This window comes from Anopheles coluzzii, chromosome 2 (assembly GCF_943734685.1).
Source record: "Anopheles coluzzii chromosome 2, AcolN3, whole genome shotgun sequence".
Classification (NCBI taxonomy): Eukaryota; Metazoa; Arthropoda; class Insecta; order Diptera; family Culicidae; genus Anopheles; species Anopheles coluzzii.
Window position 1 is genome coordinate 23824291 of NC_064670.1, and position 18695 is coordinate 23842985.

The window sequence follows — 18695 nt, forward strand, 5'->3', positions numbered from 1 at the left end:
GCACGTACGAGTTTTCTGGTGTGACCCATCGGCCGGGCACCGGGGTAAAGGGATCAAACTCGCAAACCCCTTCTTTCATTTTTCTTCGTCCTTTCTTGCCACCCGACCAGTTGTCTTCGTGCGAAGGGAAGCAAAGATGGATAAATCAAAGTGATTAAAATTCCTGCCAGCATGAAAGTCGTCGGCAGAGGCCACAATGGCACGGGGAAGGGTCCGAAGCGAGGGGCATCTTAAAATGATGACCAACGCTTAAAATCCCCTAACGAACGTCTTGGGATATGGGAATTAATTTCTGAGGTTAGGTCAACGAGCTCCCTGTTTCTGTCTCATTTGCACACGGTCAACGAAGGTGAGTACGATAAGGCTAGGTTAGGCGCCCGCTTTGTTTTACTACTGCTACCACCGTCGATCGATATTCCTCTCAATAGACACTGCGCTATACCGCTACCACAATCTGCTCGTACATCTTTTCCTCCCCGGCATTCTAGCGCACAGGGATACTTTTTCGTTCGTTTGTGGCCAAAACGGCCTCCCACCTCCCCTGAGGCGAAACTACCGAGACGTCTTTTTGTGTGAGGAAGTGCCGGCCGAATGTTTGCTTGCCGAGCGCCATGGGCAGCCTCAGCCTTATTCGACCCATGTTTGTGTTATCCTCAAACAAGCTTAACCTTCCTTCCAAAAAAGCCCTCGCCTCGGACGGAGAGGGTTTTTCCACATTCGGACAGAGACCATGTTGGTCCATGTCTCTTTGGAGCACATGCCACACATATACGAATCGTAGCGGTAGCTACCATCCCCAACCCGAAAACGCTTTGTATGTGTGTGTGTTTGTGTCTGTGTCCTGTGTAGCTCCTGGGGCGCTTTTGAAGAAACTTTTCAGCTAAATGTGTTCCGAACCTTTCACTCCCCCCCCCCCCCCATGCGGGGGACGCCTTTCCTTGGACTTCAGACCGGTGGAATGTTTTTCCTTGCCATGCCGGTTCTACTCTACCATGGCCAGCTCGACAGACGTTGGACATCGGTTTTGGTCGAGTGGTCTGTTTGTTTTTCCAACCACCAGTACTCCCACTCGCACTCCCCAGCACAAACCACATTGCAGCAATAGCCTTCCGGAGTAGCCTCCGGGTCCCTCCTCAATCCCTGTGTCCTCTCCGGATTCCGGGAATTCGGGCCGCCTCTCTATTTCTGTGTCTTTGAGTGTGTGTGTTTGGGACTGAAAACCCCCCACATGGAATGGTTTTTCACTGAAAGCCCTCCCTTTCATCGACCAAGCACAGGACAGCGGTTTGTTTTCTCATTCTCGTTCTCAAGACCCTGTTGTGTGTGTGTGTGTGTTTTGCAGCAACGCACTGGTCTTGGGGCTTTGTTTATTTCCTGTCTAAATTAAAATGAAAACCGAAACACCACCCACCTTCGAAACCCTTTTCGACACACGTTTGCGCTTTCCTTGGACCGCTCGCCGTTTCGGTTTGTGAGCAGTTCCAGCTCAAACCCAATCATGTTTGCGCTTTCAATTTGTACCAATTCGAGCAAACTGCGCCAAACGGTACACAACACCCAGCGGCAACGGTGAAAACTGTCCTGCCGCGTTTCGATGCAGGCATAATTTTAATTTCAAACACCGCTTCCGGTTAAATGATCATACCCTTTTCCGTTTCGCTTATGTTGGGTGCTTGGGTCTTTCCGTTTTTTTTTTTTGTAGAAACTCAATGTGTGAAACCCTCGAAAGCACGCGCCTGGGAGAGATGAGCAGCTGACAGTTTGCACCGCGTCCGTGCTATATTGATTGGTTATTGATTAAGCAGGCATGGCATGCATACGCGTCCTCGTTCGAAGGGGTTACACGTAACGGCTCGGTATTACGGAGCTGCAAACAACCCCCTGGTATGCAAAGGATTCCTTCCCTTCGCGAGCGCGCTCGGTGCCACCGATGCATGCATAAATCGAATTAACCCCGGGCGCGCCGAATGAAGCACCATGCGGTTCCCGCGTACTCGAGGGTTTCCCCGATGGGTAAAGGATTACGGGGATCTTTTAAAAAAAGGGTGATGCATCCGACGAAAAGGGCTTTTCCACGGTAACAGCTGCGCAATGGGACGAAATGCATCAACAGCTTCCACGCGGGACAAATTGCGTCACTGAAAATGATCTCCAAAATAATGAAGAAAGAGTGCCTTTAACCCACATTTTAACAAACCGTGATGATCGTTACCCATTTTATGTTACTTGCTGTCTTTGGATAACCCCAAAGTACTCCTGATTACCAGTTGACTCCAGAAATTCCCCAACACGTCACCAAACTTCAGGAATGAATTCGACTCGCAATGGTTCATTTTCGGAACAGTTCCAATCTCTTCACTCCCATCACCTCCAAACTCAACAACTCCACCATTATCACAGGCTCGTTTCTTGTCTTCCTTGTTTATATAACACTTCAACTGATCGAGCCACCTCATCATTCGTTCTCCAGTTGTCTTGAGAGTCGCTTGGTGTCCGGACGATACCGAATAAAACAAAACCCCGAAACTACTCATACACAGCAAACTGCTCCAGCATGAAGCAGCATGGGTTTCTCCTGTGCGTAGCGATTGCGATGTCGCTAGCTGCACCTCAGCAGGCAGAGCCGATCGTGAAAGACGATATCGCAGAGATACGAACGATCGTGACGGATCTGCTCGCGAGTGGGTAAGGTTTTGAGAGGCAGGAAAACGAATTGGCAGAAGTTGGCAACGTTGTTAACTTCGTCGTTTTTATTGCAGTGTGCAAATCAACCTGGAGCAGCATCAGACCCGATTCGTTGACGGTGACACAGAAAACCTGATCATAGAGAACTTTCTTTTTGCGAGCGAGGATGGACTCGTTTTTACTGTAACCTCGGAGCGAGTTCTAGGTAAGTCTTACGCACCCGTACTCAACCATAAACAATTCGTTTTCATTCTAATGGTACATTTCCTTCAATTTTCAGATAAAAACTACCAACCAAAGGTGGTGTCCTACTTCGATGTGACAGATGACGACGCACAGAAGGTTCTGCTCTCGCTGCTTGGTGGAGGAAACATTAAGACGTTAACCATCAACAAGAAGTAAAGTTCCGGAAAGCTTATGAGGCTATCACACTATCTGCATGGCTATTGAGGCAAAGCAAACGTTACCATAATAAATTCAATACCCAAAAATAGACCCACTCTATCCAGCTCGCAAGGAAACCAGTTTCCAAAACGGCTCTTATTCACATCCAATGCCGAAACGTGTTAAACCCGTGTCGGCTATAAACTGCTTTTGATTGGGATTTGTTTTTTCTACCTGACACCTTTCCACATAAATTCATGATCCCAAACAAGATGTTAGAATGATAACCAAATCACTTCTACAATGGAACTGCACCGAGTTCAGGCAACTTCCCGTACACACTCAGACGCACGCCCGATGCTGACTCCACACGATATGTAAAAGTCGTCGTGAGCTTCAAGTTCAACCCCTTTTGCATTCCACGGCGCGCGCACAAAGTGGAGGTAAGTGGAGAGACTTTAAATATCACCACGCGCGCAACCGCTTGATCAATCAGTCCTAGCTGGCCGCGCTCGTGATGTATCGTTGGCAGATATTCGCGCTACTGCTGCTGTCGATCGGCGGTGTCATTAGCATGACACTCGGCAGCGTGTTTCAAGTGTTCTCCGTACCCTTGGATACGCTGGACGTCGGCGGCTACTGTGATCGATTAGCGAGTCAGCTGGAGGCGACGGGTACGTCGATTATTGTGCTACAAGTTGGCCGGCCCAGCCAGGCGTTCGAAATTGTTGCGGGCGATAGTGCAAACACGACGCGAACTTCGAGCTGTGAGTTTTTGGACAGTGACAATGGTACGAGCGAAGAGGATGCGAGTGTGAAGGATCATATTGTGCAGCAAATACACGACAGGTGAGGGGTTTTTGGAGTCCAGAAGATTACTTCTCCAGGCGTGAACCTTATGGTTGTGTGTGATACCTTTTCTTTATAGTGTGGTTGAGGTGATAAAGCATCGCATTGTGGAGTACATAACCGTGCTCACCGTGGACGGTGAATACCTGCTGACCCTTGAGCGAACCGGTGACTTTGAAGGTAACCCCTTCGCAAAGACGCCGCTTATCACCCGTGCCCTTTGCTAATACCCTCTCATTCTCTCCCGTTCTCTACGCGATAGAACCAATTGCACTCGAGCCAAAGTTTGGCGGTGTGAGTGCGAAGGAGAAGCTTCTCCTATCGCTTGTCGGTGGTGGCAGCGGTGGGCGTATTAAGAGTTTCGAGCCAGTGAAAAAACCTGAGCCTTAATTTCAACCCTCCTGTCAACGTGATGGCAACGGAATCACCGCACCGTCCTCTGCCCAGTGCCGGTGACTTTCGGCCTCGGAAAGATCGGCCACACCACACCGGGACCGGGGTCTAATCTTCATCTAATCCCGTCCACCAAACCAAACCAAACCGTCCAAAGTACACCCCCACCGAAAGACAAACAAATCCAATTATAATTTATTACAACAAGCGATAACATATAGCCATACACTTCCGGCAGGCTTTAAATCGTCACATTTGTGCTGAGAAAGGGAAGAGGGCGTTCCTCTCAATCGCTGGAAAACTTGCGCCGGTAAACTTCGAATAAATATTAGCCCATGCCCGAGATAGGTTGCGCCTCTCGGCTGCCTGTCCAGGTCGAGATGAAGTGTGTTTTCTCCGGCCAAAACCACACCAGATATTGAACGCCGAAAGTATTGCTTGCCCAGGGTTTTTAACCTTTATCATTCACACGGTAAGCCCGTTCTGCACCACCGATCCATCCATTCCAGCGCTCTCTAATCATTCCCAAAAACCCGAGTGTGAAGAATCACCAACCGAGCTCCATATTGTACACTCACCCATCCTTTCCAACGCCCCACAGCCGACCGCACAGGTTTCTCTATGACAAAAGGGTAAGGAATCACCACAGCTAGCACCGCCACCAAGAACATCACCAACCAACCATCCATCCCACTTCCGGAGGTAAAGTTCTTCATCAACGATGGTCGGTGCGATCCGGAAGCTAACCTGCTGGTGGTGCTCCTTGTGTTTGCTACCTTACTGGCATCTTCGAAGTAAAACTTAATTGAATGAAATTAATAATAATAAATTTATTCGTGACTAAACTAACTTGACCGTACTTTAAATTTATCATCTTTTGGGCAGAGCGGCAAATCTCAGAACCGGGGAAAACCCTTTTTCCTTTGACGCGTTGGACGGTGTTGGACAGAAGCTGAACCTCTTAGCTAGAAGGGTGTACCTTGACGAGCCACTTGGAGTTGTATTAGGAAGTCGGAAGCCAAAATTGATGCAAGAGCTTTTTCATTTTAAACATACACTTTCTTCACATTCATCTCGTTCTCAATTGCTAACCCACTAGTGACAGTAATGCAGCCTGTTTCGGACTAATCCGGTTGCCTGCACCAATCCCTAGACACGGCAGCTCCGTCGTGTTGCCTTCCTCATTGTCAGCGTTTGTGTCGTTTGACGGATCACTTGGTAGTTCCACTTTTTGACAGGGAATTTCGCCCGGTGGGGAAAGCTCGGTCACTTCCATGTGAATTGGTGCCTCCGTTACGTCCGATGCACTCTCAGAAGCTCCATCAAGCCGCGTGCCTACACTTTCATCAGGAGACCCACTGCTCTCTCCGATTGGTTGTGGAACTTCGGGCAAGGGCGTTACAATTGCTGGACTTTTCGGTGCCACAGGTTGCCGGCCCACATTAACGGTAAGCCCCGTCGGTACACCCAAATGCACTCCACCGACTGGGGTTTGTACTCCGATGCCTCCGAGGAAGGAAAACTGTGGTCTGGAAGGTTTAAGCACACGAAAACGGCAGTGGTAAAGTATGCAGATCGTACAAAGCACAATAAAACGCTAAGCCCACCGTGCTGTAGTTGGACAGAAGAGGCTCACTGCCACCGTTAGACACACAGCAAACACCACCGATCGTATCTTCACCATGGTTACCCGTTCGCGATCGTACTGCAACTAATGCGGACCAACGGGATGAAGGATCTTTTTAAGCCTCCATCATCTGCAAGTACTCTCTTAATGATGTTTGCCATTTCGTAGGTTGTTAATCTCTTACAGTCACGGCAATAAATAGCTCGCATCAGATGAATGGTTGAAAAATATATTATTATTCCCTTTCATCTTCCATAAGTGTTTGGGCAAGAAATGACGCACGATAAGCTGCATTAGTTTGAAATTTGTTTATTTTCCATTTCATCTTTCACTGCACCTACATTTACGTCACCACCTGTAATCTTATCGTGTGCGATTTTTTGTAACGCTGTGTCTCGCAGCCCAACCTCCCCTTCAAAGCGGGTGGGATGGAGGGTTGGGTAAGCTGCTTTCCGGTTTCCTAAACCGGTTTCCTTCTAAAACCTTCTTCGTGCTGGAATTCGTGCGAGGCAAAGCAGAATAGATTGTTATCAATGAACACGACGCAGTAGCAGAAACACAATTACTAGACTCATAGACTTTTTTCCTTTTTAATTTTACCACACAAAAAGACACACAACATGTTACACTGTTTAATAACGAACCACGGTTTACACTGCAAAAGTACAAATAACACATAATAAGCAATAATTTAACCAACGAGCGAGAGAAGCAGCTTGTGATCGATTCGATTGCCAAGCCCGTGCTCCTCTTCCTCCTCCTCGTGCGGTGGTTCGGTCGTTACTTCCTCCTCCAGGGACGGGTCTTTCGTGTTGCCTCCCACACTGGCCCAACTGCTCGTTTCCCACGGAACCCGTTCGGCGATCGAGCCTCCCGCAGGAGCCGCTGTGGTGTAATGCTGCGTAGAACGTACCGTTCCGAGCACTGGTACCGGCTCATCAACACTTGGCGGGAAGTAGATCTCATCCACGTCTGGAGCAGCGGTGGTGGTTGTGGTTGTGGTGGTCGTCACCGGTTTGCTGGGACGCTGGTACGGTCGTTGCCACTGCTGGAATTGCTGCAACTGCTCCTGCGTGGGGATGATCAGTGCGAGAGGATTCGCACCTATCGCCGGATCACCTTGGTACAGGGGACCGTTGCCGCCCTGTATCGCTGAAGGCGTTCCGTCACTGTACGTTGACCATGTTGCTCGCTGATCCGAGGCGATTATCTCCACCGTGCTTTGCTGCTGCGGTTTATCGTTTACACGCGCTTCTACAGTGAACTGGGGAGGAGGTGCTACTGGTGTTGGTGCTGCTCCCGTTTGCAACACAACCCGATCGGGAGTGACACAGTTAAACAACCGTTGCAGTCCTGGCACACGTATCACTCCACCGCAGGACAAGCCTCCCGGTCTTGTCGGCGTTGTTCGCTGGGACAAACGATTCTGCACCACCGGTTCCAGCTGGGTACTAAAACGAGATATTAATAGAACTTACAGAGCCATCGCCAGTGGGTTCGCCGGGTCAAGGGAATACCGTACCGTACTGCAACAACCGACCGCAGTATACCGTCGACGGTGGCCGCCTGGCCGGCACCTGCAACCCGCTCGGGCGATCCACACACGAGCACCAACCAGCAGCTAGCGGCGGCTACGAGTAGCTTCCTCAAGTTCACGTTCATGACTACGGCCGGTTGGCAGGGCAGAAGCTCACACTAGCACCTTCCGTCACGCGAGCTCCCCCACACACAGACAGCCAGACAACAGGCTAAATTTCCTCATCACAAAAAACAAATAAACATCTTCACCAAACTGTCTCGGTGTTACTGAAGCACGTCAAGCAAGCAGCATGGGGCCCCCAAAATTCCCCATCCATTTCAACGCGTCACAAAGCTGTTAGCAGAGGTTTTTTTTTTGTTCGGCCGTCAAAGATCAATCGAGAGCATACGATCGCGAGCTTGACGCGCATCAACAAACCGAAAAAAAAAGTTCCCCTCCTCATGCATAATGAACAGGTAGCAAAGCCCCATTCTACTTAAGCGGGGCTCGCGAGATCTGTCTATGGGCATGTAAAATGGGTGTGTATGTGTGTATCTATCCTGTTTTTTTTGCCTCAATCAGCCCATCATTACCGCCATGCCCTTTGCCAATTGCCTATTAATAACCCCTAGTGCGATGGTTCAATTCACGTCTTACGCTCATCCACTACTGTACTGTGGCAGCATCACTTGAACCTGTGTGACCTTCACCAAAACCAAACAGCAAAATAAACGATTCCGGTTTGCCCGTTTTCTCACCCTATGATGTCCCATTTGTTGCTCCGAACAACAACTCATTTCGTCTGCAACCACATCATTAAAAACAGTGTCCTCCCTGGGCGAAGATCAAATCTGGACCACACCAGAATTCACATCCTTGCATCATCTCTCACACACAAAGGGGTCCACATCTCCACGAGGGTCAAAAGTTGCTGACCATAAACACTGACCACAACAGAACAATCCCTGCTACACTCTCTGACGTCGATTAGCCATAGCACTTAATTGCGACATGATTATGAATGCTGCGTGCATGTTATTTTTCACCCAAAAAAAACAACCCCAACCTCCGGGATGCTGCTGGCATGGGAGCAGCGCAAGTGTCAAGATCAAATCTGTAACACGATCTGCATCCCATTATGAGCATCCGCTGACCCGCCACACGGCGGACAGCGACAGACAGACTGACTGGGGACTGGGCTGCAACCAGACCAGTTCCAGTGTGTCTGACGGCACGGAAGCACCTTCGCAAAGCAACGGTGGCAAGCTGCAGCTGGTTCGCTGTACGGGCACGGGAGGGGGACTCGGCAACTGGTTTAATACCAAAACCGACGAGCCTGCTATGCTTGGGCGGAATGAATATTTATCCAGAACAAACAAAAACACATCCGAACCTACAGAAGAGTGGTGGAAGTGACGATGAAGCGGACGCAGAAGGAAAAAAAAACTGGAAGGATCGCTTGCTAATCAGCCCGTTGATGAATGTGAAAGAGACGCACTTTTTTTTTTTGGTTGCCGCCTTTTAGGAGGGTAGAACCCCAATAGCGAACGTATATTCTAGCGAACATATACCGGTTCATTCATGCCACTCTAGTGCTAAATGTCCATTTGGGTGGATGTTCTGGCCAGGGAATACCACCACTAAAAAGGAACGAGCAATTCTAGCCTTTGCTTCGTTGAATGTCACTAGTTCTACCGAAAGTGTTTGGGGGTTTGGGCTCTCTCCTATCGCTTTTTTGTGGTGAAATCGGCGAGAACATTTCCAAAAAAAACAAGCTGGACATAAGCCTTTTGCTAATTAAGACAATCTTCTTGGAGGATCGTTTCTTGGAAGCGTTTTGCTCTCTCTCTCTATCTTCATATGGAATCACCAATCACACGAACGCCGTTAGACGCGCGTTACTTGGGCCGGTGAACTTTACAACATCCCACCAGACGCGGCTCGATGATTAAACGGCAACCAACAGTCCGGCGCGGCCGGCATACACTGATGAATATTTAAATTCTCCCTTGTGGAACAATTGCGAGCTTTATTTTCGGGGGTTTGGGAACGCGTGGACACACTCTACGCGTATGGAATGCGCGTCGCGTACCTACTTTGAATGGCTGATGAAATATCTGCCGCCGTACGATCGCGTTGATGGATGCGAAGCGATCGGATGAATGTGGGAAAACGGCCAAGCGACGAACCCTCCGAAGCTCCACGACAATAGTGACACACATTTGCTGAGGAAAGTTTATCTACTAGTTAATGTGATGTTAACCGGTTTTAGGTGCGTTTGGTTCTGGTGCGTTTTAGCTACAAAGTGCTCCCAAAGAAGTCTACCAATACATCTCCACAGCTGCTGAAAACGAAAGTATGCCTCCAACAAGTGCCCCACCATCGCTCCAACAACCCCAAAAGTAAATAAATCCACGTACTATCAGTCAACACCTCCAAGGTGTTAATTGTACTGCTCGAAAGCTGGACCAAACCATGCCGTGTCCAAGTTCTAACGCATTGCACTGCTTCGGTTTCGTAACAGAGCGCGATCGTGACTGCGTCGATCTAACTCACAAACACAAATTCTTTTTTTCAAAATCGACAAAACAGGTTTCACCTCAATGGGCAATTAAAAGCCCAGCCTTTGACGCAAATCTGCTTTCTATAGCTTTCGGGAGGTGCTTCACAAAATGCCTTCCTTTGCATTGACTGTAAGGGTACTCCAAAACTCACCCTCCTGCTAGGTACGTGGCACCTGATTAAGCGTCACTGCTTCGGACATGCCATAACCGTAAAGAACAATCTTATTACTTCCTCATTTAGCGAAGCATACAACAAATCGAATTAGCTCAATAGAACTGTCAATCTCTAGCATCTAATAACACACAAAAAATGTAACCTTCAATGCTGAAATGATCGTAAATCGAGCAAGCGAGTAAGCATCCCATGGAACTGCATTCGCTCCAAACTCATTCATAATATGTTTACCATGGTCAATAAGGAACAGCAAAAAAAAAAACAATGATGATGATCACTGCAAAAATCATCTAATTTAATGCAGCCAGCCGCATTGACTTGATTCCCATAGCTCGCCATTCCTTCCGTGTTTGTGTGCGTTACAAGACAGAACGATTTGAGTTAAAATCCCACCCAATCGCCCTGGTGAGTGGTTGCGAGAGGAACACCCGACACCCGAAAGCTTCTAATGCCGGCTTCTTTCTTGATGGAGCGAAGAAAAAAATCCCTTCTTTTTCTTCCTCTTCTGCTGCCAACCAGTACGCTGCGCACGAAGAAGATCAAACGTTCGCACCCGTTGGTCGTTCCAACCCTTTTTACGCTGGCGATCTCCCATCACGTGGCAAATCGATTCCCAAACCCGAATTTCAGCATTTTCGGAGAGTTCTTTCTAGGTGGGTTTCGGGCGGACGGTGTGAAGAATATAAAATTCGCACCACCACTACCGGCCGCACTCATTGGCACGGTGCTGTTAGAACTGTCAACATGAAGCTCCTCGGTAACGGTGGCAAGTGCGTCTGGTCCGGTGCGCTGGTTAGCTACGTGGCTTTCGGTGTAGTTTTGCTGACAGTGATCGGGCAGGGCAGTGCGTTCTACACGGTAAAGCACGTCGTGACGGAGCGCATCTCCAACCAGACGGAGTTTGTTAGCAATGTGCTCAGTGACGAGTAAGTGCTGGGGCTGCAGTGTGATGGGTGTGTGCTGTGCTGACAAGCTGTCTCGTATTGCTTTTTCCGTACAGATTGCCGCTGAAGATCGTGGAGTTTTCGCAGTACGCGTACGATTGGGACCGCGATACGCTGAAAGTGAACGGGAAGTGGGTGCTCAACTCACCGAACGACGACTATCTGTACTTTGTGGAATACACCGAAAAGATTGACAGTAAGTGTGTGTGCGATCGATATAGGAATGGCTCTGTGCGGCACGGGTGTCTTTCGGATTAGGGTCTTGCGCGGATTACGGTGAAGATCCGCGTTATGTGTAAGAACGTTCAATTTTATGCCTTTGGCAAAGTGAGCAAAAAACTTAAATCCGTGTCAAAATAGTTGCTATCCATTTTGCCACAAGATCACCATTCTTTGATAGATTTTCTGGCAGCAAGAATATGGTTCAACGTGTCGAATAACTCTAATTTCCAACGGAACATTTTAAAAATGAAATCTTTCACTTTTACCACAGTGTATTCCAATTTCACGCGAAATATTTCACAAGTGAAATTTTTCTGCTGAAATGTTTCACTTAACTCGCTTCACAGATTGCATACCTTCAGGGGCATTTTCATCGTTTTGATCGTTTCTATCGTTTTTAAATCATTAGAAGCTGTTTTGAACACCGCATTTTCCATGTTTTTTACTTTATTTTTGTTAAATAAATTATCTTCACTTCTTCAGAGGTCTACTAACATTAATTTATTTCATTTCCTTTTCAGAAACGGCTGGCTTCAAGGAAATTCTGAACAATCTTCACTCCAAGGGGCTCATTACCGACATAAAGCGAGTGGAGCGTGTGAAACCGCAATCGTTCACGTTTGAAAAGACGTTTTACTTTGGCAAAAAGTAACATACCCAGAGTGAGAATATCCCACCAAAAGTCCAGCATGACAACGTCTGTGAAGCATTTGTGTAAAACGGTTGGAGTATTTAAAATAAAGTAACATTTTCTGTACATTACACCTTCTTTTTTTATTTAAATTAGCAATACATCTTATACACTAAAGCTATACTTTAAAGCTAAAGGCATATTACCTTGGCATGTTTGTATTATTTGCGACACACGATAGAAACAATATCATAATCCTCCCGCAGACCGATGACACGTTTCGCAAATGCAAATGCATCCCGTCTGCACTGCTGGCTCGTGGCGCATAGACACATTTGTCAATCGGTATTGATTGATGGCCGCTCGTTACCACCCAAATGAGAGCCAGCTTAAGCAAAGATGCAAAACATTTAGGATCTCTAATCTCCGCTGCATGCAGGATGCAGCACCACACCAAAAAAAATGTCATCTCAGTTTCGCCCAAAAATTTCTTATATAAAAGATCTTGCAGCACACGATCAGCACATCAGTATTCGGTACAGTATTCGCGAGTTTAAAACACACAGTTTTCAAAATGCAGCAGCAAGTGTTTGCCTTTCTAGTCCTCTGCACACTAGTCGGTGCCGCTGTGGGAGCTCCCGTTGATTCCGGCGCAACACCGTACATTGTGCAGTACGAAAACAATAACGCACAGAGCGAAGGATACAACTTTGGGTAAGACATAGCGAGCAGTGGTAGTTCACAGACAAGAAGATGCTATATATCCAGCTTGTCGATACTTTCTCTCGCGTAGATTCGAGCTGAGCGATGAGCAGCGGCGCAAGGAAGAGGGAACGATCCGGTACAGCAAGGACGAGGAAGGCAAAGATGTGCAGTTCGTAGCCGTCCAAGGACACTACTCGTACGTCGGAGACGATGGCCGCACGTACTGGGTGGAGTACGTTGCAGACGAGAACGGATATCGCTCCCGGATGGGCACCGGTGACTACGATACCGATCGCAAGCTCGAGCTGTCCGGCGGGGAGCGTAAGAATCGCCCATTCGCCTAGTAGTGGTGCCATGATTAATGAATGGAAATTCGCGTGTATGGGAATGGGTAATGGTCAATAAACGGATGCGCTGATGTTGGAGGGAGCAGAAACTACTTTGTGTGATTTTTAAATCATTAATTTCACGGCACCGGTCATCGGTCATCGGTTATGTTACTTTACGGATAAGCGTGCCCATGATGTGTGAGAACGGTAGATAGTAATGGCGTCTTACTTATGCAAAGCGTGCTATTAGACTTCCTGTTGGGGTATAACAAAATCGTCTTATAAAGTAACCAATCGACACCACTTTTTGTTTTAGCTATGGGTCAGAGTGCTTATTGCTAGGTATAATACCATTGCTAAACGATCATTGATGGATTTATCATCCATTTTGTTTGCTTGAAGGTACAATCTATCGGCAGGATTATGAACATTAGGAAGATCTCTTGAATGAGCATTAGGAAGACAATTGAATGATTTTGAATCATTTATCTAATTTTTTGGATTTTTATGGTTTGTTTATAATCACACTAATTAATTCTGTCTAAATAATCTCGACTGATAGCCACACACTGACATATCATAACCAAGAGAAATGATGAGAATAGAATGAAAATGTTTTGCTCTAATTGCTCTTGCCACTTTGTCAACCATAATTAGCATGGTTTTGCCAAGAAGAACATTCGATATTAAAAGATTATTTCATTGTATGAGGTTAAAGAGACGAATAAGAGACGAAAAAGGGCTCAAAAGTCTCTATAAACGTTTGATGACATCATGATTGAGATCATTGATGTTCTTGACATTATAACACCTTTACGTACATCCACGTCCGAAGCCTGGTGTAGCTTTAAATATTTCTATCAATGTGTCCAGATAAGAATCGAACCGCACCCGACCTTTACAGGAGCCGGCTGAAACTACGATTAGACCATCCGATCGCTTCTATCACACAATTATTACGCAATTAATGTGCAAATATAATCCAATAAAGAATAAGAGGTATTAGCTTTGGATAGATTGATCTTAAACTAAATCGCTAAAACGTTGCATTCTAACCATAGAAGAATGGCTAAAATTTAAGATCATTTTCTTTCAAAACCATTGCAAATTAATACTGTGACACCTTCGGTAAGTAAATACACGCGATCGTTTAGATTTTCCTACGCTTCTTCGTTTATTGCAGCCTCCTTGACAATGTCACACCAAGAAGCACACAAAAAAGCATCGTTATTTACATCGACTATCCTTATGCCTAGCGAAATAGAATGCCACTGACTTTGCATGCTGACGCGCACGCGAGGGTTGCTGTGTTTGTGTGTGTGTGGTTGTGGATTCTTTCTGTGTATCTGTATTTGCAGGAGTTGTGTGGTGTGCGGTAAGTGTATCTCGTTTGTAGATATCCTTCCTGCCAGACATCTAACGCACTGAGCAGAGTGTACTGAGCATTTCTGGGCGCAGTTCAATCGCTTGAACTTCACCCGACTGTCGCTTCTGTCCTCTCTAGGCGCTGGCCACTGGCGCGTCCTGACCCGCTTGAATGCCACCCGTTGGCCCGGTGCCGACCTTCGGATGGTAACCGTTCTCGTCGGCGGTGTAGTTCACCCAGTACGTCTGGCCGTCCGGACCGACGAACGAGTACGAGCCCTGCACGAACAGCGCCTTCACGTCCTTGCCCTCGGCGTCCTTCACATCCCGGTAGGTGCCGACTTCCGATCGGATCTGCCCATCGCTAAGCTCGTAGCTGCGGAACGATGCGGCAATGGGAAAAGCAGAAATGAGGGGGTAAATTATCACCAATCGCCACTACCAATCAATCACACGGGTCAAACACTTGTGGGCACACACGCACAACTGCACCCAGCACTTACGTAAACTTGTAACCATCCAGTCCATTGTTTTCGCTGTAATATCGCACCGTTTGCACATCGTTCGGGTTCTGGCCGACCGGCGCACCGCCCTGCTGGGGCGCGGGGGCCGACAACACAACGCGTCCTGCCAGCAGGACACAGCACACACTAGCAAACACCACAAACTGTTTCATCTTCGCTGCACTACGCTGCACGGTTTCACGCTGGATCGCAAGGGATATGATAGAGCGCTCGAGAGGAGTTCGCGGTTTGAGTTTGGCTTGCGAATGATGCTTCTACGTAACCGTTGCGCGGTTTATATACAACCCACCCGCCAGGCTTCGGTGTCTTCGGCGGGGCACAGACGCACTCCACGCCTGCCCGGGGGGGGGGGGGTGGCGGTGGGTGTTGGACCTGGGGGAGCTGGACGAAACCCACGGAGGTTCGGTTTGGGGTGAAGATTCTGTGCGGTTTCGTCTTCGGCTTTTCGTCTAGCGAGCATGCCGCAGAGTACACGATCTGCAGACGTACGGACACACACACTCACACAGACAAAGTTCGCACGGTGTTGGTCGCGTCATCCCCGCCGCTAGCGCAAAACCATCCACACAGCTCAGGGCGGGCAGGCGTTCGTGCACGTGTACCACAACCCGAACGGACCGTGCTTTTTTTTCTTCTTCTCTCGTGTATTTATGGAGTAAGCATGAAAATATGCAAAAGCCGCCCATTCCACGACGTTTCATAAATTCCAAATATTTCTCTCGAAGATCGCTCGGCCACGATCGGACGCCGAAATCGATGCTTTACTCGTTTTAATTTTCAATCCACAGTACCCACCCGACTCTAAACCTCTGTTCCTCTCCAACCGACATCGAAAGATTCACTTTCATTCAACAACAAAAAGATCTCCGCCGGCCGTGCCTCCGAACAGTGCGATCTGTAGATACAAACGACACCATCCATCAGCAGGCGAGGAACCCCTTTTTGCTGTCAGCCGCTTTAAATGCGCGCTTTCGGAAAGATAAATGTGGTCCAGTGGTGCTGGGATGCTCGTGCCACCGCTGATAGTGACTTAATTTAGGGTGACACACCGGTTTGCTGTGCCCGTGATAGTGGCGGCGTTGTGGCGTGTGGCCGATCTTCATCGCATGCTGATGATCGTTTGGATAGCTTTGATTAATGGTGTTGCTGCTACGCTTATTTCGATCGGATTGTTGTGTGATTAATACCAGCGTGAGTTGAGCTGATCACATATATTATGATTACTGAAATCGTTTATGTTTCTTTGACTTGTCTACTTCCACTAGAAGATCATCTTAATCTACAATTTGCATAATAAAACGTTGCCTGTGAAATATTTGAAGTATTCGCTTCCTTCTATCCTCTCGATGGCGATAACACCTTTAGCTGCGGGCCCTGAATCCCGGGGCACTAGCGCCTCGGAAATAGAAGTGGATTGGAATTAATGGACATGCCTAATGGAGGTTATATTATTTCCTCCTCCTCTCCGCTGCTTCGAAAACGCACGGAACCGTGCCGGGAACAGCAGCGGCATCGGAATCAAAACCAGAAGCAATGCTCTGCCATCTACGAAAAATGTGCGTCGTCTTCGGCTCACCTTCCGCCTTCCTTGCTAAAGGTCACCCGCGGAAAAGATGCGCGCATTTGGGGTGTCGTCCCAGAGCGCCTGTTTGGAACGAGCTAATTACTTCTTCGTAACGGGAAATCAATTCACTACGCAGAGTTTGAACGATGGGGGTACCCCCCGAATGATGCTGCACGAATCAACGCAGTACCTCGGTGTACGATGGCACGTACACACGACGGTAGTTGCTAACATGATGACACTTATGGTCGTTTTATTTACGTTTTTGTGGGTTTTTGTTGTTGCTGCTGTCCGATCGTCTGACGATCAAACACGGCAGCATACTTAAAGGTTTAGGTCAAACAGTGAGTTTATCACCCTTTTGGCTGACATTTTGGCCAAACAATGGAACGGTTTTGGCACCGATCAAACATCCTTTAAGCGCTCCTCTTCTCATATTGATCGATCGATGGCTTAATTAGTCGTTTGGTTGATCGCAAACGATTCGACCTTCTGATGGCAGATGTCATCCGTGTCTAACGCTCCCCCTAACATCCCGTGCGTCATTGGCAACATGTTTTAGCGTACTCTTCCCTTTCTTGAACTTCGTAATGATTTTTGCCGTTAAAAAAAGCGATTCAAACCCCATCCACGCTTCAGAACGTCGTAAAACAATCATCACCTACCGCAGCAGTCATTACAGTTAATTAGCTTTAAGACCCAAACGCTACGACGCTCGATATAAAATCACAACAAATCCACAGCCCAGAATGGACTTACATCACACACACTTTTTTGTTGTATGGCGCCCGAGCGCCTTCGAGAGCCCCTTCAAACCAATCCACGCACTAGCAAGTGATCAATTGCTCACTTAATCTCGTCAGCAAACGGCAAACAGCTGTCATAAAACGCACCATGCTCGATCGAACCCGTGGCGCTCGGGTGACATCCACCTCCTCGAGCTCTCGCCACCGACGCGCTCATCACAGTGCCACTAGTTCCACCCAACCTGCCAAAGAGGGTGCTTGCCTCATTCTCGACGGATATCGGTACTCTTCTGCTGCTGCAATGGTTCATAAATTTCCCGAAAATATTGTCCCATAAATCGTGACATTTCGGTACGCTTTGTGTGGTTTGTCTTCTTCCTTTCCCCGGCGTCTGCTTTGCCGAGGGATCAACTGCATGGATCATGGCGCTGAGAAGATGGTTTCGGTTCTCACCCGGCCGGTTGGCCAAGCGCGCTAGGCAAATGCGATTAGATGGTGCAAATGTCAGATCATCTTGGTACCCCTGACTGGTGCTGGGTGCTAGTGTGCAGGAGAGCAGCTGCACAACAGCAATTGCAAACTGACCCGACCCCGCCGGCGTCGAGCTTGGACGCCTTCTCTACCGGAAATAGAAAAAAGTATTTGAGCCATGCGGAGCAATCGGCAGAGAAACAGTTACGAACACTGGTAACAACAACAACAACAACAACAACAACGACGATACTGGGCGAAAAAGATGCCATGTTTTGCGGAACATGGCTTCAAATTGGCTCATAAATTTCACTCAACAAGTCGCTCGCCGGCATTGCTGCATGTTCGCGCGACCTCCCCGGGCAGAGATGTTCTTCCTCTGCCCGGGATGGCCAGTGTGGCTGGCAACCGAACCGATCTCAATGAGCGATTCAGTGAGAACGAGCACGAACTGGCCGTACCCAAATGTGTTCCCCTGGCGATGCAAATTGCACAATCGACAATCGACACAAATGGGCTGCAATGCGATCCTCGCTATCCCCAACGGCACACGGACAAAGTATCTCTCGCCTAACATGCGCATCTTCAAGCGTGCCACCATCGGCATCGGCATGCCAACACATTGCACATAATAAAATGTCACCCCAAAACGGTGCCACGGTACTAGCAGGCTGGTGGGAAAGGGTTTTATTTGATGAGGAAGAAGGGGCAATGACTGTTTAGCTTATCAATTGATATAAATCACAACAAAAAACAGTTACACAGCTCTCTGCTTTGTCAATTAAGATCTTCTTTGTCCAATTGATTGGAAGCTCTTACTAAGCAAAGCTGCTCAAACTCATATCCCACTCCCACAGGAGCCCATCGAATCCCTTTTGGTGACATTTCCAACAAGCGCTATCGCTGTTTCAACCTCACCCGTTGGACCTAAACACGTTGGCCAGGTGGGCGCACTGTTTCAAATAAACGAAAAATGCACGCTATGCGCAAAAAAAAGC

At 47.9% G+C, this 18695-nt stretch overlaps 7 protein-coding genes across 7 annotated transcripts; 4 read left to right on the plus strand and 3 right to left on the minus strand.

The window, feature by feature from the left end:
- The first annotated feature begins 2472 nt into the window (after positions 1 to 2472).
- LOC120952572 (uncharacterized) lies at positions 2473 to 3196 on the plus strand. Its single transcript, XM_040371965.2, has 3 exons — positions 2473 to 2685; positions 2760 to 2890; positions 2966 to 3196. The coding sequence occupies exons 1-3, from the start codon at positions 2555 to 2557 to the stop codon at positions 3085 to 3087; spliced, it is 384 nt and encodes a 127-aa protein (XP_040227899.1). The 5' UTR covers positions 2473 to 2554; the 3' UTR covers positions 3088 to 3196.
- Positions 3197 to 3499: 303 nt separating this feature from the next.
- LOC120952570 (uncharacterized) lies at positions 3500 to 4692 on the plus strand. Its single transcript, XM_040371963.2, has 3 exons — positions 3500 to 3918; positions 3998 to 4098; positions 4181 to 4692. Exons 1-3 carry the CDS (start codon positions 3587 to 3589, stop codon positions 4306 to 4308), a joined length of 561 nt encoding a protein of 186 aa, XP_040227897.2. The 5' UTR covers positions 3500 to 3586; the 3' UTR covers positions 4309 to 4692.
- A 429-nt stretch (positions 4693 to 5121) lies between these two features.
- Positions 5122 to 6045, minus strand: LOC120952571 (uncharacterized). Its single transcript, XM_040371964.2, has 2 exons — positions 5919 to 6045; positions 5122 to 5840 (listed from the first exon to the last, which is right to left on the minus strand). Exons 1-2 carry the CDS (start codon positions 5993 to 5995, stop codon positions 5399 to 5401), a joined length of 519 nt encoding a protein of 172 aa, XP_040227898.2. The 5' UTR covers positions 5996 to 6045; the 3' UTR covers positions 5122 to 5398.
- A 180-nt stretch (positions 6046 to 6225) lies between these two features.
- On the minus strand, positions 6226 to 7835 carry LOC120951490 (uncharacterized). The gene is made up of 2 exons (XM_040370253.2): positions 7461 to 7835; positions 6226 to 7389 (listed from the first exon to the last, which is right to left on the minus strand). The coding sequence occupies exons 1-2, from the start codon at positions 7598 to 7600 to the stop codon at positions 6630 to 6632; spliced, it is 900 nt and encodes a 299-aa protein (XP_040226187.2). The 5' UTR covers positions 7601 to 7835; the 3' UTR covers positions 6226 to 6629.
- Positions 7836 to 10885: 3050 nt separating this feature from the next.
- Positions 10886 to 12119, plus strand: LOC120951491 (uncharacterized). Its single transcript, XM_040370254.2, has 3 exons — positions 10886 to 11122; positions 11197 to 11336; positions 11884 to 12119. Exons 1-3 carry the CDS (start codon positions 10941 to 10943, stop codon positions 12012 to 12014), a joined length of 453 nt encoding a protein of 150 aa, XP_040226188.1. The 5' UTR covers positions 10886 to 10940; the 3' UTR covers positions 12015 to 12119.
- Positions 12120 to 12177: 58 nt separating this feature from the next.
- Positions 12178 to 13299, plus strand: LOC120951494 (endocuticle structural glycoprotein SgAbd-5-like). The gene is made up of 2 exons (XM_040370257.2): positions 12178 to 12707; positions 12787 to 13299. The coding sequence occupies exons 1-2, from the start codon at positions 12568 to 12570 to the stop codon at positions 13040 to 13042; spliced, it is 396 nt and encodes a 131-aa protein (XP_040226191.1). The 5' UTR covers positions 12178 to 12567; the 3' UTR covers positions 13043 to 13299.
- Positions 13300 to 14176: 877 nt separating this feature from the next.
- Positions 14177 to 15177, minus strand: LOC120951493 (endocuticle structural glycoprotein ABD-5-like). The gene is made up of 2 exons (XM_040370255.2): positions 14896 to 15177; positions 14177 to 14768 (listed from the first exon to the last, which is right to left on the minus strand). Exons 1-2 carry the CDS (start codon positions 15066 to 15068, stop codon positions 14528 to 14530), a joined length of 414 nt encoding a protein of 137 aa, XP_040226189.2. The 5' UTR covers positions 15069 to 15177; the 3' UTR covers positions 14177 to 14527.
- Between the last annotated feature and the right edge of the window lie 3518 nt (positions 15178 to 18695).

Bases quoted from the DNA above. Each gene is read 5' to 3' on its own strand.
- LOC120952570 (XM_040371963.2), top strand. From the start codon at position 3,587: ATGTATCGTTGGCAGATATTCGCGCTACTGCTGCTGTCGATCGGCGGT. The intron at 3,919-3,997 runs GTGAGGGGTTTT...TTTTCTTTATAG, and splicing joins GTGCAGCAAATACACGACAG to TGTGGTTGAGGTGATAAAGC. The intron at 4,099-4,180 runs GTAACCCCTTCG...TCTACGCGATAG, and splicing joins GCGAACCGGTGACTTTGAAG to AACCAATTGCACTCGAGCCA.
- LOC120951494 (XM_040370257.2), top strand. From the start codon at position 12,568: ATGCAGCAGCAAGTGTTTGCCTTTCTAGTCCTCTGCACACTAGTCGGT. The intron at 12,708-12,786 runs GTAAGACATAGC...TCTCTCGCGTAG, and splicing joins AGCGAAGGATACAACTTTGG to ATTCGAGCTGAGCGATGAGC.
- LOC120951490 (XM_040370253.2), bottom strand. From the start codon at position 7,600: ATGAACGTGAACTTGAGGAAGCTACTCGTAGCCGCCGCTAGCTGCTGG. The intron at 7,390-7,460 runs GTACGGTATTCC...ATCTCGTTTTAG, and splicing joins CGGTCGGTTGTTGCAGTACG to TACCCAGCTGGAACCGGTGG.
- LOC120951493 (XM_040370255.2), bottom strand. From the start codon at position 15,068: ATGAAACAGTTTGTGGTGTTTGCTAGTGTGTGCTGTGTCCTGCTGGCA. The intron at 14,769-14,895 runs GTAAGTGCTGGG...ATCGTTCCGCAG, and splicing joins CTGGATGGTTACAAGTTTAC to CTACGAGCTTAGCGATGGGC.
- LOC120951491 (XM_040370254.2), top strand. From the start codon at position 10,941: ATGAAGCTCCTCGGTAACGGTGGCAAGTGCGTCTGGTCCGGTGCGCTG. The intron at 11,123-11,196 runs GTAAGTGCTGGG...TTTTCCGTACAG, and splicing joins AGCAATGTGCTCAGTGACGA to ATTGCCGCTGAAGATCGTGG. The intron at 11,337-11,883 runs GTAAGTGTGTGT...TTTCCTTTTCAG, and splicing joins ATACACCGAAAAGATTGACA to AAACGGCTGGCTTCAAGGAA.
- LOC120952571 (XM_040371964.2), bottom strand. From the start codon at position 5,995: ATGGTGAAGATACGATCGGTGGTGTTTGCTGTGTGTCTAACGGTGGCA. The intron at 5,841-5,918 runs GTGGGCTTAGCG...TAAACCTTCCAG, and splicing joins TTCTGTCCAACTACAGCACG to ACCACAGTTTTCCTTCCTCG.
- LOC120952572 (XM_040371965.2), top strand. From the start codon at position 2,555: ATGAAGCAGCATGGGTTTCTCCTGTGCGTAGCGATTGCGATGTCGCTA. The intron at 2,686-2,759 runs GTAAGGTTTTGA...TTTTTATTGCAG, and splicing joins ACGGATCTGCTCGCGAGTGG to TGTGCAAATCAACCTGGAGC. The intron at 2,891-2,965 runs GTAAGTCTTACG...TTCAATTTTCAG, and splicing joins AACCTCGGAGCGAGTTCTAG to ATAAAAACTACCAACCAAAG.